General features: G+C 37.5%; 1 protein-coding gene and 1 non-coding gene across 19 annotated transcripts in view; one reads left to right on the top strand and one right to left on the bottom strand.

Moving 5' to 3' along the window:
• HECTD1 (HECT domain E3 ubiquitin protein ligase 1) overlaps positions 1-18360 on the top strand; it is a 107962-nt gene that overhangs the window by 50414 nt on the left and 39188 nt on the right. For all 18 annotated transcript variants that reach the window (XM_031002007.3, XM_055361340.2, XM_031002009.3 and 15 more), the window contains 9 exons: positions 361-499; positions 654-824; positions 7463-7685; positions 8538-8801; positions 8902-8978; positions 12786-12920; positions 13470-13616; positions 15772-15866; positions 17708-17813. In XM_031002007.3, coding sequence (XP_030857867.1) covers positions 361-499; positions 654-824; positions 7463-7685; positions 8538-8801; positions 8902-8978; positions 12786-12920; positions 13470-13616; positions 15772-15866; positions 17708-17813 — 1357 coding nt within the window. The remainder of the gene's footprint in view (positions 1-360; positions 500-653; positions 825-7462; positions 7686-8537; positions 8802-8901; positions 8979-12785; positions 12921-13469; positions 13617-15771; positions 15867-17707; positions 17814-18360) is intronic.
• On the bottom strand, positions 14674-14783 carry LOC115930753 (U6 spliceosomal RNA). The gene has a single exon (XR_004067352.1). It is a non-coding gene; the product is annotated as a U6 spliceosomal RNA (small nuclear RNA).

Raw genomic sequence — 18360 nt, forward strand, 5'->3', positions numbered from 1 at the left:
CACTGGGCCCCATTTATTTTCTTAGTAGTTGTAGTACTTTTTACTTGATTTTCTAAAATTATCATGACATGTTAACATTCATGCTAGTAAAGTGTAGAATATAGAATAGAAGAGTGCATTTAAGAAAATTATAAGTCATTTTTGGTGAGCTCAATATATTTATAATAGAAAATAAATGGAATTATTTCAAAAATGAACATATAGTGCTGAGTCCCAATTTTTTGTATTTTTTTATTAAGTGTATTTTTTTAGCAGAGTGTATAAAATGTAACATTGGATATTTTACTGTTCATTAATGCATGCATTTTGATTTATTTTAACTTCATTTGGCTTCATATAATTCTATTTTTACTTTTCAAGGAAAGCAAGTCTTGCTCTAATTCGAAAAATGATTCATTTTTGCTCTGAAGCACTGTTAAAAGAAGTTTGTGATTCTGATGTTGGTCACAATTTGCCTACGATACTAGTGGAAATCACTGCAACTGTCCTGGATCAAGAGGTCCGTTTCTTTTTCAAAACTCTTTAGCATTAATTTCCTTTAGCTAGTAGTCTGAAATAAAATTTTTGTTTTAATTTCAGTAAATCATGTTGTGCAAATTACTGCATTTCTCTACTCCTGGCAACTAAACTTATTTTTATTTTTTATTTTTCAGGATGATGATGATGGCCACTTGCTGGCTTTGCAGATCATAAGGGATTTAGTAGATAAAGGTGGTGATATATTTTTGGATCAGCTAGCCAGACTTGGTGTAATTAGCAAAGTGTCAACGTTGGCAGGTCCTTCCTCTGATGATGAGAATGAAGAGGAATCAAAACCAGAAAAAGTGAGTGGTCTTAATTATAGAGGTATCAGGAAGAGTTTTTTTTTTTTTTTTTTTGAGGAAAATCTAGTTTCAATTTTTGATGGTTTTTGACAGGATAATGACAATATGAAATAGTTCTGTATATTTTTTTAAATTGGTCAATTTTCTTTTAAAACATTTTGATCAACAATTTTAAACATACAGAAATGTTGCAAATATAATTAAAGAGTATCAGAATACTCTCTATCCAAATTCACTAGTTATTAACATTTTGCCCCATTTCCTTTAACATTTTTTCAGACACATGTATCTGTGTGTGTGTGTGTGTGTGTGTGTGTGTGTGTACTTTTTTTTTGAGGTGGAGTTTCGCTCTTGTTGTCCAGGCTGGAGTGCAATGTTGTGATCTCAGCTCACTGCAACCTTCACCTCCCTGGCAACCTTCACCTCCCTGGCTAATTTTGTATTTTTAGTAGAGACGGGGTTTCTCCATGTTGGTCAGGCTGGTCTCAAACTCCTGACCTCAGGTAATCCGCCTGCCCTGACCTCCCAAAGGCTGAGGTTGCAGTGAGCCGAGATCTTACCACCGCATTCCAGCCTGGGCGACAGAGTGAGACTCCAACTTTTTTTTTTTTTGAGACGGAGTCTCGCTCTGTCACCCAGGCTGGAGTGCAGTGGCGCGATCTCGGCTCACTGCAAGCTCTGCCTCCTGGGTTCACGCCGTTCTCCTGCCTCAGCCTCCCCAGTAGCTGGGACTACAGGCGCCTGCCACCACGCCTGGCTAATTTTTTGTACTTTTAATAGAGACAGGGTTTCACCATGCTAGCCAGGATGGTCTCGATCTCCTGACCTCGTGATCCGCCCGCCTCTGCCTCCCAGAGTGCTGGGATTACAGGCGTGAGCCACCGCACCCAGCCTGAGACTCCATCTTAAAAAAAAAAAAAAATTGATGGTAAGCTGAATACAGAGTTTTCCCTTTTAACCTAAATATTTCACCAGAAAAAAACCAGGACATAGTTGTAGTATAATTATCAAAATCGTACTAATCAGAAAATTTAATATTTATGTAACACTAATATATTCTCTGGAGACCATATTTAGATTTTGCCATTGTCTTTAATGTCCTTCATAGTAATTTTTTTTTCTGGTCCACAATGAAATCCAGGAGCACACATTACATTGGTTATCATATTCCTGAGAACCTGCGATAGTTTGTCCTGAGAACCTACAACAGTCTGTCAGCCTTCCTTTTATTTTCATAGCTTTGGTGTTTATGAAGAGAATAGAACAGTTAATTTGAACAAAGAGCCTAACTTTGTGTCATGTTTCTTTGTGATTAAATTCAGCTTGTGTGTTTTAGCGAAAGTCCTATAGAGGTGATACTATGCTCTTCTAGGTGCATAATGTTCCTTCTTGGAGGCACATTTGTGTCTGTTTGCCCTGTTGGTTATGATAACTTGGATCACTTGCTTAAGTTTTTCTCTTCCAGGTTTCTCTTACTGTAAAGTTGTAAAGTTGCTCTTTTCCTTTTTTTTTTTTTTTTTTTTTTTTGAGATGGTATCTTGCTCTGTTGCTGAGGCTGGAGTGCAATGGCATGATCTCGGCTCACCACCCCCTCCACCTTCTGGGTTAAAGCGACTCTCATGCCTCAGCCTCCGGCGTAGCTGGGATTACAGGCACGTACCACCACGCCCAGCTAATTTTTGAATTTTTAGTAGAGACAGGGCTTCATCATATTGGCCAGACCAGTCTCGAACTTCTGACCTAGGTGATCCGCCCACCTCCGCCTCCCAAACTGTCGGTATTACAGGCGTGAGTCACTGCTCCTGGCCTCTTTTTCCTTTTGTAATAAGTAATTCGTAGGGACATAATTCCAGACTGTGTAAATATGCTGTTTCTCAGTAAATTTAACCCACCAATTTCTGTATTCATTGGTAACTCTTGCCTTAGACTGCAAATTTAAATATACCTTTTCCGTCTCTAGTGGTTCCCAGCAAGATTTATTTCTAATATTTAGTGAATGCTTACTGTGTGTTAATAACAGGGTAGTAATATTTTTGAAAAAAATGGTGGCATATGAGTTATAATTGTAGAATCCCGAGGGTGGTGAAAGAGAGAGTGTGTATGTGTTACCCAAATCTGGTTAATCGTCAGAATTACTGGGGGATTTAAGGAAAAACAAAACAAAAATATTATCTGAGTTTATTTTCTGGAACCCTCTCTCTCAAGAAATAGGTTACAGCAATCCCAACCAAGATCCCAGCAGTCTTTTTGTAGAAATTAACAAGGAGATTCTAGGCTGAGTGCAGTGGCTCATGCCTGTAATCCCAGCACTTTGGGAGGCCGAGGCAGGGAGATCACCTGAGATCAGAAGTTCGAAACCAGCCTGGCCAACATTGTGAAACCCCATCTCTACAAAAAATACAAAAATGAGCCAGGCATGGTAGCACTTGGCTGTCGTCCCAGCTACTCAGGAGGCTGAGGCAGGAGAATCACTTGAACCTGGGAGGCGGAGGTTGCAGTGAGCTGAGATCGCGCCACTGTACTCCAGCCTGGGCAACAGAGCAAGACTCCATCTCAAAAAAAGAAAAAAAAAATTAGCTGGCGTGGTGGCACACACCTGTAATCCCAGCTACTTGGGAGGGTGAGGCAGGAGAATTGCTTGAACCTGGGAGGCAGAGGTTGCAGTGAGCCGAGATCGGATCGTGCCATTGCACTCCAGTCTGGTTGACAGAACAGAACTCCATCTCAAAAAAAAAAAAAAAAAAAAAACAAGGGGAGTCTGACATTTATATATAAATGTAATAGCCAAAGCAACCTGGAAAAGGAGCAGCATAGAAGGATATACATCAATTTCAACTCTTTTATAAAACTTTGGTAATCAAGAAAGTGTGACAGTAGTGTAAAGATAGATTAATGACCCACTACACATATGGCCAATTGATTTTCAACAAAAGTGCTAAGACCACTAAGAAAGGATGATCTTTTCAAAAAATGAACAAGCCAATAGCATATGCAAAATAATTAAACCTCAACCCTTACCACATATATATATATTTGTATCATTTCTTTGTTTTGTTTTGTTTTTTGAGATTGAGTCTCCCTTAGTCTCAACCCTTACTACCCATGTATATATATAGCATTATATATATACATTATATATATACATGGTTAGGGTCCCATATACAAAAATTAACAAAATGAACCGTAGACTAAAATGTATACACTAAAATTATGAAACTTCTAGAGGAAAAGAGAAAATCTTAGTGACCTCGGACTTGGGAAAGATTTTGTAAATTAAACTTCAAAAGGTTATACTGTAAAAGAACAAATAATTGGTAAGTTGTACTTCATCATTACACACTTATGCTCTTCAAAATAAGTTGAAATGGTCGGCTGGGCATGATGGCTCATGCCTGTAATCCCAGCACTTTGGGGAGGCTCAGGTAGGAGAATTACTTGAGCCCAGGAGTTCGAGACCAGTCTGGGCAACATGGTGAGGTGAGACCCTGTCTCTATTTTTTTTTTGAGATGGAGTCTCGCTCTGTCGTGATCTCAGCTCACTGCTAGCTCTGCCTCCCGGGTTCGTGCCATTCTCCTACCTCAGTCTCCCTAGTAGCTGGGACTACAGGCGCCCGCCACAATGCCCGGCTAATTTTTTGTATTTTTAGCAGAGACAGGGTTTTACCGTGTTAGCCAGGATGGTCTCGATCTCCTGACCTCATGATCCGCCCGCCTTGGCCTCCCAAAGTGCTGGGATTACAGGCATGAGCCACCACGCCTGGCCAACCCATCTCTATTTTTATTAAAAAAAAAAAAAGAAAGAAAATTAAAAGGCAAGCCAGATAATTCTCTCAGATTTTATGTATCTGAAAATTATTTGGCCTTCTTTCTAATTTTTTCTTTTTTGAGACAGGGTCTCTCTCTGTCACCCAGGCTAGAGTGCAGTGGCGTGATCTCGGCTCACTGCAACCTCTGCCTCCCGGGTTCAAGCAATTCTCCTGCCTCAGCCTCCCAAGTAGCTGGAATTATAGGTGCACACCACCACGCTCAGCTAAGTTTTGTATTTTTAGTAGAGACAAGGTTTTACCATGTTGGCCAGGCTGGTCTCAAACTCGTGACCTCAAAGTGATCCACCGCACCTGGCCTCTTTATTTATTTATTGTTTAATTAAAAAAATATTTATTTTATTTTTGTAGAGATGCAGGTCTCACAGTGTTGCCAAGGCTAGGTTGGTTTTTGGCCTCAAGTTATCCTCCTGCCTTGGCCTTCCAAAGTGCTGAGATTACAGGTGTGAGCCACTGTGCTGCTTTGTCTAGTAAGTTTTGATTTGCTACTGGATATTGTAAATGTGATGATGTTGGGCTCTGGGCTTTGTGGTCTTTTGTAAAGAATATTGGGTTTTGGCCAGGTACCTTGGCTCACTCCTGTAACTCCAGCACTTCGGGAGGCCGAGGCGGACAGGTCGCTTGAGCCCATGAATTCGAGCCTAGCCTAGGTAACATGGCAAAACTCTGTCTCTACAAAGAATACAAAATTGTCATTGCATGGTGGCAGAATAGCTTTTACTCTAGGGAAGTTCACCCCTATGATCCCAAATTTGTGATTTCTTTGAATTCACTGAATATCCTGGTGATCTATGAGGATTTTCTACTCTGGCTGTTTGGAATGCAAATGTCTGGCTACTTGTATGATCTCTTATAACTTTCCAGTTCTTTGCCCAATCTTATGGAGTATCACCCCGTATATAAGTGTAGTACTCAGTGGAAGCTACTTTGCAGATTTCTGGAGAGGCTTTTTCTCTTCAGTTCCCTAATAGTGAACTCAGCCTCCACATATTCCAGTTGCCTCAAACTTCTCAAACTCTGATCTCTATTTTCTTAACTTGTACTGCTAGGATCTGTGTTCCCCTTCCACATGAGCTTAGCCAGAAAATGGTCTCTGGTTCTAAGAGACTCGCTTTGTTTGCTTTCATTTTCTTGGGGATCATAGTCCTGCATTGACTGTTCTTTAGTGTTTGAAAACACATTTTTCGTATATCTTGTCTATATTTTAGTTGTTTATGATGGATGTATTTAGATAATTTAATATCTTTTTTTATGTGAATATTTTCCATTTTAAATATGTCCAAAAAGAGTTTTAGGAACACAGGCTGAGCTACAAAATGTTTATAGATTTTTTTTAAAAAAAAAAAACATGCTGAGTCAGGCGCGGTGGCTCACGCCTGTAATCCCAGCACTTTGAGATAGAGGAGGGCAGATTGTGAGGTCAGAAGATAGAGATCATCCTGGCTAACACGGTGAAACACCATCTCTACTAAAAATACAAAAAATTAGTCGGGTGTGGTGGCGGGCGCCTGTAGTCCCAGCTATTTGGGAGGCTGAGGCAGGAGAATGGCATGAACCCGGGAGGTGGAGCTTGCAGTAAGTGGAGATTGTGCCACTGCACTCCAGCCTGGGTGACAGAGCGAGACTCTGTCTCAAAAAAAAAAAAAAAAGCTCTAACTAAAATACTTGTATGATCGTGGGAATGAGTATATTTGATTCACTTGGCTAAGGGTGGGGTCTTGGAATGAATGAATGAATTTTATTTACTTATAATAGATAATACATATTATATATAAATTATAAATATATATATTTATAGAGAGACACTGTCTCTATTACCTATATAGAGGTTGTAGATAATGTCTCTATTATTATAGAGAGAGTGAGACCCTGTCTCTATTATCTATATAGAGATTATAGATAGTGTCTTTATTATCTAGATAGATAGATAGATATAGATAATAGAGACAGAGTACCGATCTGTTACCCAGGCTGGAGTTCTGTGGCACAGTCCTTCACTATAACCTCAAATTCCAGGGCCCAGGCAGTCTTCGTGCTTCAACTTCTCCAGTAGCTAGGACTACAGGTGTGCACTACCACCCTCAGCTAATTTTTAATTTTTTTTTTTGTGGAGACAGACTCGCTACATTGCCCAGGCTGATCTTGAACTCATGGCCTAAGCAGTCCTCCTGCCTTGGATTCCCAAAGTGTTGGGGTTACAGGCATGAGCCATCACTGTCAGCCAAAATTTATCTTTAAAAAGCTTCTTTGGTGATTCTGTTACACACTTCACTTTGGATACCATTAAGCCTCTCTAAATCATCATTGTTTACAAATAGGCCCAGAGATGTAATGAGTTCACCAAGGTTTTAGATTATTATGTTGTTGTGTGTAGTGCTCTAATCCATTAGTCTTTACCCCACTACACCTGGACATGATATAATATAGGTCATTATTTACATGAATTTCTTAATATTTTTAACACTTATTTGTAAGATTTAGTTATAGGTAATTAATTAGTCAGAATTGAGAGCCAGGTGCCGTGGCTTGGACCTGTAATCCCAGCTACTTGGGAGGTTGAGGTGGGAGGATTGCCTGAGGCCAGGAGTTAGAGGCTGCAGTAAGCTATGATGACACTATTGCACACCAACCTGGATGACAGAGTTGAGACCATGTTTCTAAAAGGGGGGAAAAAGATTAAGCTACAGGCAATTGAGTATTATGTTCAGAGTATTTAAATTTGAAATTAAATTAGATTCATGTTTTTAAAATATGTATGAATATTTGAAATTGAAATTATTTTCCATGTTTAATTGAATAATTCTACACATTTAGGAAGATGAACCACAGGAAGATGCTAAAGAATTGCAGCAAGGTAAACCATATCATTGGAGAGACTGGTCAATCATTAGGGGAAGGGACTGCTTATATATTTGGAGTGATGCAGCAGCCTTGGAATTATCTAATGGCAGTAATGGATGGTTCAGATTTATCTTGGATGGAAAACTTGCCACCATGTATTCAAGTGGTAGTCCGGAAGGTGGATCTGACAGTTCAGGTAATATTTTGTTTCAATTAAAATATTTTCCTAGTTTCTACGGTTTGGTTTTTTTCTCATATTTTTGCTACCATTGTCAAGGTATTTTATTTTTTTGAGATGGAGTCTCACTCTGTCACCCAGGCTGGAGTGCAGTGGTGTGATCTCAGCTCACTGCAACCTCCACCTCTCAGGTTCAAGCAATTCTCCTGTCTCACCCTCCTGAGTAGCTGGAACTACAGGCACCTGTCACCATGCCCAGCTAATTTTTCTATTTTTAGTAGAGATGGGGTTTCACCTTGTTGGTCAGGCTAGTCTCGAACTCCTGATCTCAGGTGATCCCCCTACCTCGGCCTCCCAACATGCTGGAGTTACAGGTGTGAGCCACTGCGCCCAGCCTGTCATGGTATTTTTTAAAAATATTTGTTTCTTTATTTTTTAATATCAATTTCTTTTGTATCAGTAGAGAAAAATTGTTATACCATGAAAATATTTCCTACATGTCTTTTTACTGCATGGGACAAGGAACAACACTGTATCTACTTTTTAAAAAATACCTTTACAAATATAGCTCCTTTTTTTGTTTGTTTGTTTTGGAGACAGTGTCTTACTCTGTCTCCCAGGCTAGAGAGCAGTGGTGTGATCATAGCTCATTGCAGCCTCAAACTCGTGAGCTCAAGTGATCATCTCGCCTTAGCTTCCCAAGTAGCTGGGACTACAGATGCGTACCACCATGCCTGGCTAATATTTCCAGTTTCTAATTTAGTTTTATTGTTTAAAATTTATATTTTAATAAGTCTTTTTTTCCTAAGAGAAAATACATGTCATACTTGAAAGAAATAAGATTTTGAAACAAGTATTTTGTCTTTATAGAAAGCCGAAGTGAATTCTTAGAGAAGTTACAAAGAGCTCGAGGCCAAGTAAAGCCATCTACTTCAAGTCAACCTATACTGTCAGCACCAGGACCCACTAAACTTACTGTAGGAAATTGGTCACTGACATGTTTGAAAGAAGGAGAAATTGCTATTCATAATTCAGATGGTCAGCAAGCTACAATATTGAAAGAAGATTTACCTGGTTTTGTATTTGAATCTAATAGAGGAACCAAACATTCATTTACTGCAGAAACTTCCCTGGGTAAGTATGTAGATATGTAAGTTTATTGGGTACAAATAAATGAATATGTTAAATCGTAACAAAGTAAGCTCTGTGAATATTCTTTTTTTTTCCCCCCAAGGTTCAGAATTTGTGACTGGCTGGACTGGCAAAAGAGGCAGAAAACTGAAATCTAAGTTAGAAAAAACAAAGCAAAAGGTATATCTGTTGGGTGTGCTTTATTCTTGTCTTTTATACTGATTTGGTAAATTTTCAGTGGTAAAGTATAAGCATTGGAAAAAATTGAGCCATAGAACATAAGCAGCCCTAATATAATATATTTTTAGTTTTTCTATTTTCTGTGTTTTCTTAAATATTTATTTACATATAATTTTTATACCTATACTAAATACCAACATTAAAACAGAATCAAAATGGATGTTAATATGAAACAAAATGTAAATTACTTGACTTATTAATTGCACAAAAAAATCAACTCATTGAGATTATTAATGATACTAGGATATTTTTAGTGTTGTAGTGGGATTGAAAATGACTTGTGTTTTACAATCTGGGTTAATACCTTGTGATACAGCAAACTTAACTGCCTGGTTCTAAATTCAGATTATTTTGATACTTAGTTTAATGGCTATCTCAGCTGAAATTATTACTTCAAGAAGATACAGTAGCAGATGCATAATTGACTAATTTTTTTATGCTTTCAGGTTTGCATTATTACTTTAAAATATGGCCAGTATATTTCCATGTTTATTGTTCTTGCATTTTTTTTTCATTTTTAAAAAAGAACTTAAGTAAGATAATCTCATAGTTAGAGTCAACATTTTCTGGTGACTAGTATGTTTATTTTACCTATAATGGTAATATGAAATAGGATTTTTTTAATTTGTTTTGTTTTGAAACAGTCTCTCTGTATTGTCCAGGCTGGTCTAAAATACCTGAGTGCAAGTAATCCTCCTGCCTCAGCCTCCCAAGTAGCTGGGACTACAGGCGCTATGCCTGGTTCTAAGATAGTTTTTAAATACAGTATGCAAAGAATACTTGTATATGATTAGGATTAGGGGAGAGTTCTTGTGTTTTTATGGCTTTGACCAGAGAAATTGTAATAATGATGTTTCTATTTTTTTTTTAAACAAACTTAGTGAAACCCTTGTAATGTTTTTTTTGAGACTCGGTTTCACTCTTGATGGCCAAACTGTAGAATGGTGCAGTCTCAGCTCACTGTAACCTCTGCCTCCTGGGTTCAGGCTATTCTCCTGCCTCAGCCTCCTGAGTAGCTGGGATTACAGGTGCCTGCCACCATGCCCAGCTAATTGTATGTATTTTTAGTAAGAGACGGGGTTTCACCATGTTGGCCAGGCTGGTCTGAAACTCCTGACCTCAGGTGATCCACCCTCCTCAGCCTTCCAAAGTGCTGGGATTACAGGCATTTGCCACTGTGCCCGTCCTGTAATAGTGGTTTTCATTTGAAGCGGTTGTTTTATATAAAGATGTTCACATCTTTATTTCCTGTTTGAATGTGCTAGGTTATCCCAAAGATATTTGCAGGTGGTATACTTTGGAAAGAACATAGCCTTTTTATTTATTTTTATTTATTTTTATTTATTTTGAGATGGATTCTCACTCTGTCACCCAGACTGGAGTGCAGCAGTGCGATCTCGGCTCACTGCAACCTCTGCCTCCCCAGGTTCAAGTGATTCTCCTGCCTCAGCCTTCTGAGTAGCTGGGACTACAAGCACATGCCACCATGCCCAGTTACTTTTTTGTATTTTTAGTAGAGACAGGGTTTCACTGTGTTAGCCAGGATAGTCTCCATCTCCTGACCTCAAGTGATCCACCTGCCTCGGCCTCCCAAAGTAGTGGGATTACAGGCATAAGCCACCACATCCGGCCAACAGTAGTTATATTTTATAAAGTTATTGTGAATATTGAACCATTGCTTGTGGGAGAAATACTGGGTTAGATTTCTTCTAGGCCTAAGGCCTGTTGTGACAACATTTTTTCACCTTGTTTTTTAGTATGTTTTTGTTTAAAGACACCTTATTTGCTATGTATTGTTTTTTGTTTTTTGAGACAGAGTCTCACTCTGTTTCCTATGTTGGAGGGCAGTGGCACAGTCTCAGCTCCCTGCAACCTCCGCCTTCCAGGTTCAACCGATTCACCTGCCTCAGCCTCCCAAATACCTGGGATTACAGGTGCGCGCCACCATGCCCGGCTCATTTTTGCATTTTTAGTAGAGACGGGGTTTCACCATGTTGGCCAGGCTGATCTCAAACTCCTACTTCAAGTGATCTGCCCGCCTTGGCCTCCCAAAAAGCTATCATTACAGGCCTGAGCCACTGCACCCAGCCTGATATGTATTGTTGATTTGTTAATATTGAACTGGCCAACAGCACTGCTATGCTTGAACAAAGCTTATTTTAGCACACACTTTTTTTTTTTTTTCTTGTAAGGTACATCACAGTCTTCTTGTGCTTAGAAACACTGGATAGCACTTAAGCACTATGTTTGGGGGCCATTTTAAACAATGAAATCAGGAAGAAAAAGCCCCAAAATTCAAAATATGTGACACTAAGTAGATTGTGAATAGGGTACTTGTTTATAGTATGAGACCTGAAGCAAGAAAGAGTGTCACCTTTTTGAATTCTGCTGGGAACATGCGTATTGGGCACCTTAAATTTATTGCTGCACTGTGCATGTCCGTCAATGAATGTGAAAGCTCTGCAATGATTGAGTTTGAGGTTACAAATTTTAATGAATACTCATATTTGCAAGCATGGAACCGTTGAATAATCTGACTATAAATCACCTATCTCAAGAGTTTTTTGGAATACCTAATATGTCGTATTAACCAACCAAATCTAGACTACAGGATACTGAAATTTCATAACACAAAACTAAAAAAATTCAGTGAGAACATTGTCTCAATCCTGTATTCTCATTAAAAAAAAAAAAATTATGGAGGGTGTGGAGTGAGGGTGGCAAGGGTTCCAGAACTGTTGGGTACTATGCTCACTACCTGGGTGTTGAGATCATTTGTATTGCAAACCTTAACATCACACAATATACCCATGTAACCTGCACATGTACCCCGAATCTAAAATAAAAGTTGAAATTTTAAGAAAAAAATTTTTAAAATTACTGCTTCACTTTCTTGATTTGAAATCAGTAGCAACTCAGTGAGTAGGTGGCTATCCTTTTGCATATATAAACAAGTATGCATCAAAATATTTTAGGCAAAAATAATTTTAACTAATTTATTTATTTATTTATTTTATTTTTTGAGGCAAAGTCTTGCTCTGTCACCCAGGCACTGGCACAATCTTGGCTCACTGCAGCCTCCACCTCCCGGGTTCAAATGATTGTCCCGCCTCAGTCTCCTGAGTAGCTGGGACTATAGGCATGCACAACCATGCCCAGGTAATTTTATTTTTAATTTTTAGTAGAGACGAGGTTTCACCATGTTGGACAGGCTGGTCTTGAACTCCTGACTGACCTCAAGTGATCTGCCTGCTTTGGCCTCCCAAAGTGCTAGGATTACAAGCATGAGCCACCACACCAGTATTAATTATTAATACTGTTTTATAAAGAGATAGTTTCTTCAAACTTGTCTTATATCCATGATTGCCATCTTTTAATTCTGAAGGGCATACCAAAATAGAATAGAAAGTATTATTAAGTAGTTTAGAGAGATACGTTTTTTTTCTGTTGCATTAGAGTTATGCTGGGTTTGTTTGGGATTAAAATGGCATTAGGTGAATCCTAAATTTACATTACTTAAGCATATATTTGTAAATAATATCATGTACTAAATTTCATCAGACCCAGAACATACATAGGTTGTTTCCTCAAATAACTGTAACTTCGAGAGCTCATTTGTGCCCAAATGACAGTACATACGTACCTTTTCGTGGTGAAATATGTAAATACGAGTGTCTATAAAAGTGAAGATTTGGTAAAATTATTAATTGTAGTAAAAATTCACATTTGTTATGTTTATTTTGGTAGGTACGAACTATGGCTCGAGATTTATACGATGACCATTTTAAAGCTGTTGAAAGCATGCCTCGTGGAGTAGTGGTAACACTCAGAAACATAGCAACTCAGTTAGAGTCATCTTGGGAACTTCATACAAATAGACAAGTATGTCATCCTCTAGATTTTAATGATGTGTAGTGAATTTTAGTTTGATGTCTTCCCCTCTATCCTTTATGTCATGGGTATTGAGTAGGGGGTCAGCAAATTATGGCCCAGGAGCCAAATCTGGCCTGCTCCCCATTTTCGTATGGCTTTATGAGGTAAGAATGGTTTTTATACTTTTAAATGATTGAAAACAAACCAGAAGGACAATTTCAAGACACATGAAAATCGGATTTCGGTACCCATATAATTTAATCACACATAGCCATGCTTATTCATTTACATATTGTCTATGACTACTTTGGTGCTACAGGGGTGTGGTTGAATAGCTGTGATGTAGACTATATGGCCTGCAAAGCCTAAACTGTTTGCACTGGGCCCTTTACGAAAACGTTTGCTGACCTCTGGTAGACATAATTTGTGTTAATAATTTGAACTTTTAATTTTGCTTAATATCTAAATTATTGTCATGATAATTGATGTTCTGATAAGTTATTTTAAGAGCTATGTTTATGTTTTTGATTATCTTCATTAAATTTTTTTTTCTTTTAGTGTATTGAGAGTGAGAACACTTGGAGAGATTTAATGAAGACAGCTTTAGAAAACCTAATTGTACTTTTGAAGGATGAAAACACAATTTCACCATATGAAATGTGTAGCAGTGGCTTGGTACAAGCACTTCTTACTGTGTTAAACAATGTAAGTTTATCAAGTAGTAAAGAACAAAAATACAGTTTTAAAAATTATTTGTAGTTACTCCTTCGGTAGAGTGGTTTTTAGTTTGTTTTGTCAAGAAATATTTAAAAGCTGAATGATGTTAATATTTCTAATTTCTTCAGCCTTTAAGTTTTATGATTAGTTTGAGCCAAATGAAGTAAATAATTGTTTATTTAGATTTCTAAGTTCCCAGTTATAATTTGCTAAAGGTTTTGTTGACTAAAAACACTTCAGCTTGATTTGTTATTATTCACTCCTCTGATTTTTACATAAGTTATATAAAATAGAATATGTCTGTAGACCTTAAGTACCCAAGTTATATGCATAATGTATGAACAATGAAAGTTTAGGAAGTTTATGATGGAAGGAACTCTCCACAGGGCTTGTTTTCCAAAGAAAAGTGTTGTTTGGAGGAGCAAAGTTATAAGCCTACCTAAGCATATCATAAAGCTGTTCAAAAATAACTCAGACTCAGTCTTGTGGATGGAAATGTAGCGCTCGAGTCACATTCTGCTTAAAGTTATAACAAATACAGATGAGTTAAAAGGAAAAAAGTTTAGGAAGTTTATGTGAAAATTTGATAAATATCTGCTAATAACCTTATATATTTTTTCGATTTAAGAATGTCTCTTTATTGTGGTAAAACTTTTTTCCTTTGTTTATATATTTATTTATTTTTGACACAGAGTCTCGCTTTGTCGCCCAGGCTTGAGTGCAGTGGCGCAGTCCTGACTCACTGCAGCCTCTGCCTCCTGGGCTCAAGTGATTCTCCTGCCTTAGCCTCCTGAGTAGCTGGGATTACAGGCACCTGCCACCACGCCCGGCTAATTTTTGTATTTTTAGTAGAGACGAGGTTTTGTCATGTTGGCCAGGCTGGTTTTGCACTCCTGACCTCAAGTGACCCGCCTGCCTTTGCCTCCCAAGTGCTGGGATTACAGGCATGAGCCACTGCACCTGGCTCTTTTTTCCTTTATTTTAATAAAAGAATTATTTTCATTTCAGTTCTACTTAGTTTTATTTATTTAATTAATTAATTTTTAAAAATTTGGAATGCTTCACGAATTTGTGTGTCATCCTTGTGCAAGGGCCATACTAATCTTCTCTGTATCATTTCAGTTTTGGTATACGTACTGCTGAAACGTGGACTACTCAGTTCTTTTTAGTGTGTGTGCATGTGTGTATGTGCATCTGTGTGTTCGCCACGATGCCTAGGCTGGGCTCAAGCGATCTGCCTTCCTTGGCCTCCCAAGGTGCTGGGATTACAGGTGTGAGCCACTGCACCTGGCCGGAGTCGATTTCTTGATCTTAATCATTGTATGTGCTGATGCACTCTTAAGATTTACTTTAGGCTGGGCACAGTGGCTCGTGCCTGTAATCCTAGCACTCTAGGAGGCTGAGGTGGGCAGGACACTTGAGGTCAGGAGTGCAAGACCAACCTGACCAACATGGTGAAACCCTATCTCTATTAAAAATACAAAAAAAAATTAGCCAGGCGTGTTGGCATGCACCTGTAGTCCCACCTACTCTTCTGTAATTCTGAGGCCGGAGAATTGCTTGAGCCTGGGAGGCGAGGTTGCCATGAGCCAAGATAGCACCACTGTACTCCAGCCTGGGTGACAGAGCGAGACTCTGTCTCAAAAAAAAAAAAAAAAAAAAAATTCACTGGAACTTCAATGAGTCCCATAGTCCCTTCATAAACTTTACTATTTGCATTTATTCTCATTTATTATAGTGATATATCACATTATATCACTTAGTAATCTATGAAATAGTTTTGATGTACCAGTTTTTTCCTAATACTTATTAAAGTAAATAGTACTGTTAAAATGGAAAATGTTCATTCCTATATTAATATAATCTGAAACCATCTTGTATACTTGGGGAAACACTGATTTTGCAGCATAATTGGTGAGTATATTATAACATTGAAGAAGGAAAAAATTTTGTATGTTAGCCATGGCCTACTAGTCACATACTAAAAATAATTTTAATTGAAAGATGAAATGATGAATGATTTTATTCACATTGTAGTGATCATTGTATAACAATATGTTAACATTTGTCTCAGGTTTTGATAAACTTCAGTAAGATCCTTAAATTATTTTTTTTTGGACTTTATACTTTTTGTTTTCTTTAGAGCATGGATTTGGATATGAAACAAGATTGTAGTCAACTGGTAGAAAGAATAAATGTTTTTAAAACTGCCTTTAGTGAAAATGAAGATGATGAAAGGTAAAATCTCAAATTTCTTTGAATTTGATGTTTGTAATGTTTACACAGTTGATATACTTCCTCTAAAATAAGTCTAGTATAACATTTATGCACACAAAAGAAACTCTTAATAAGAAAGTAACATATTATACATGTATAATAAGAGGAAAATTTTTGAAGTTTTTTTTAATCTAATGGAATAAAAAGAAACATTGAAATTACATGTCTGGTATGAATGCAGCTGATCGCTTAGTTTACTTATTCATGATAATTATTATTTTGTAAATTCAGACAAGATTTTGCTCTGTTGCCCAGGCTGGAGTACAGTGATGTCATCTTGGCTCACTGCAGCCTCAACCTCCTGGGCTCAAGCATTTCTCCTGTCTTCGCTGCCCAACGTGTTGGGATTACAGGCATGAACCACCGTTCCTAGCCTGATCACTTAGTTTAAATTACATGCCTGTTTAAGATAGTTGAAAATTTGAACACTGATGAAATGTTTGATAATATTAAGTAATAATTGTTCTTTTTAAAAGTGTAATACCGTTTTTTTAAAAAAATAATTCTTTTGTTAGATTTATATACAAAGACTATCTCTGGATGAAATGATAAGCTCTTTAGTATTTTTTCAAAATATATAAGAAGGAGTAGGCCAGGCACGGTGGCTCACGCCTGTAATCCCAGGACTTTGGGAGGCTGAGGTGGGTGGATCACTTCAGGTCAGGAGTTCGAGACCAGCCTGGCCAACATGGCAAAAACCCATCTCTACTAAAAATACAAAAGTTAGTTGGGCCTGGTGGTGGGCGTCTTTAATCCCAGCTACTCGGGAGGCTGAGGCAGGAGAATCCCTTGAACCCTGGAGGCAGAGGTTGCAGTGAGCTGAGATTGAGCCACCGTACTCCAGCCTAGGTGACAGAGTGAGACTCTATAACAACAAAACAAAACAAAACAAAACAAAAAAAAACTGGATGGAGATTGGCCATTAGTAGCTAATTGCTAAAGCTGGGTTGATGAAGGTTCATTTGAATGGGATTGCACTTGTCAAATAACAAGTTATACAATTTATTCAGATAATTGTGTTAATTTCAAATTTCATTTTTAATGAATGCATATTATATCTTTATGGATGTATAATGTATTGAAGTATTACTATGTTTTAGCTCTTTGCAAACTATTACTAATACTCAAATATACTAGTCTCAATGGAAACATCTTTTTACATAAATTCCGTAAGTGGTAATACTGTGTTATAGGTTATAGATGATTTCTTTTTTTTTAAGAGATGGAGTCTTGCTGTGTTGCTGAGGCTGGAGTCCAGTGGCTATTTACGGGTGCCATAATTTTGCACTACAGCCTTAAACTCCTGGGCTCAAGCAATTCTCTTTTCTCAGCTTCCCTTGTAGCTGGGACTCCAGCATATACCACCTTGCCCAGCTCTGCAAGACAATTTTTGAAAGTTCTTGATTCAAATTTTCACATTGTTTTCCGGAAGTGTCATTGCAGTTTACACTAATAATGAGAAAGTATATGTTTTGATACCCTAGCCATCAAATATTTTTTCAAAACTTTGTTGCTTTATATTCTTTTTTATCAAATATTATCCAGTAAATTATTTAAACTTTAAAAATAAATCATACATCTACTTTAAATATAATTAAGTTTTTATTAGAAAAATGAAATGTTTTATTCTTAAGGAAATTGAGTTGTGAGAGTATTTCTACTCAGACATAATCTAATACAAAAATTAAACTTTGTAGTCATGAAAAAGTAGGGGTATATATTGAAGTTGATTGCCATATTTTCTGCATGAACATTTACATGTAGTTATACAAAAGCTCTTAATAATAATTATTTCTTCACAGTCGACCAGCAGTTGCGTTAATTCGAAAGTTAATAGCTGTACTAGAATCTATTGAACGTCTACCTCTCCATTTGTATGATACACCAGGATCCACATATAACCTCCAGGTAACCATAAAAAATGTAGTAGCTAGTATTGCTGAATGCATCTAGGAACAGTGTGACACTTTTCTTTAAAAAAAATTATTTTCTTTCACATCAGATTAAAATAAAAATGATTCTACTTAATCTTTAAAGATTTTAGCTTATATGCCATTTGATTGATCTTAATGACTTGAAGTCTGTTTTGTTTGATCACATCACTGGAAAATGATGCATTCATTTAATATTTGTTAAAATAATTATATTTCGTAGATCATAAGTGGCAAAAGGTATCAGTGGAAAAAGCTGAGAAAAGGGTTCCTCTTATTCTACAATTATGAGTCAGTTCTGTCTTAGTCCATTTGGGCTGCTGTAACAAAATTCCTGCGAACTTAATAAACAGAAATTCATTGCTCACAATTCTGGCGGCTGGGAAGTCCAAGATCAAGGTGCTAGCAGATTTGGTGTCTCGTGAGGGCCTATTCCTCTTAGATGGAACCTTCTAACTGTGTCCTCACATTGTAGAAGGGATGAACAAGATCTCTCAGGCCTCTTTTATAAGGACACTAATCCC

The sequence above is a fragment of the Gorilla gorilla genome, chromosome 15 (assembly GCF_029281585.2).
Source record: "Gorilla gorilla gorilla isolate KB3781 chromosome 15, NHGRI_mGorGor1-v2.1_pri, whole genome shotgun sequence".
Taxonomy (NCBI): domain Eukaryota; kingdom Metazoa; phylum Chordata; class Mammalia; order Primates; family Hominidae; genus Gorilla; species Gorilla gorilla.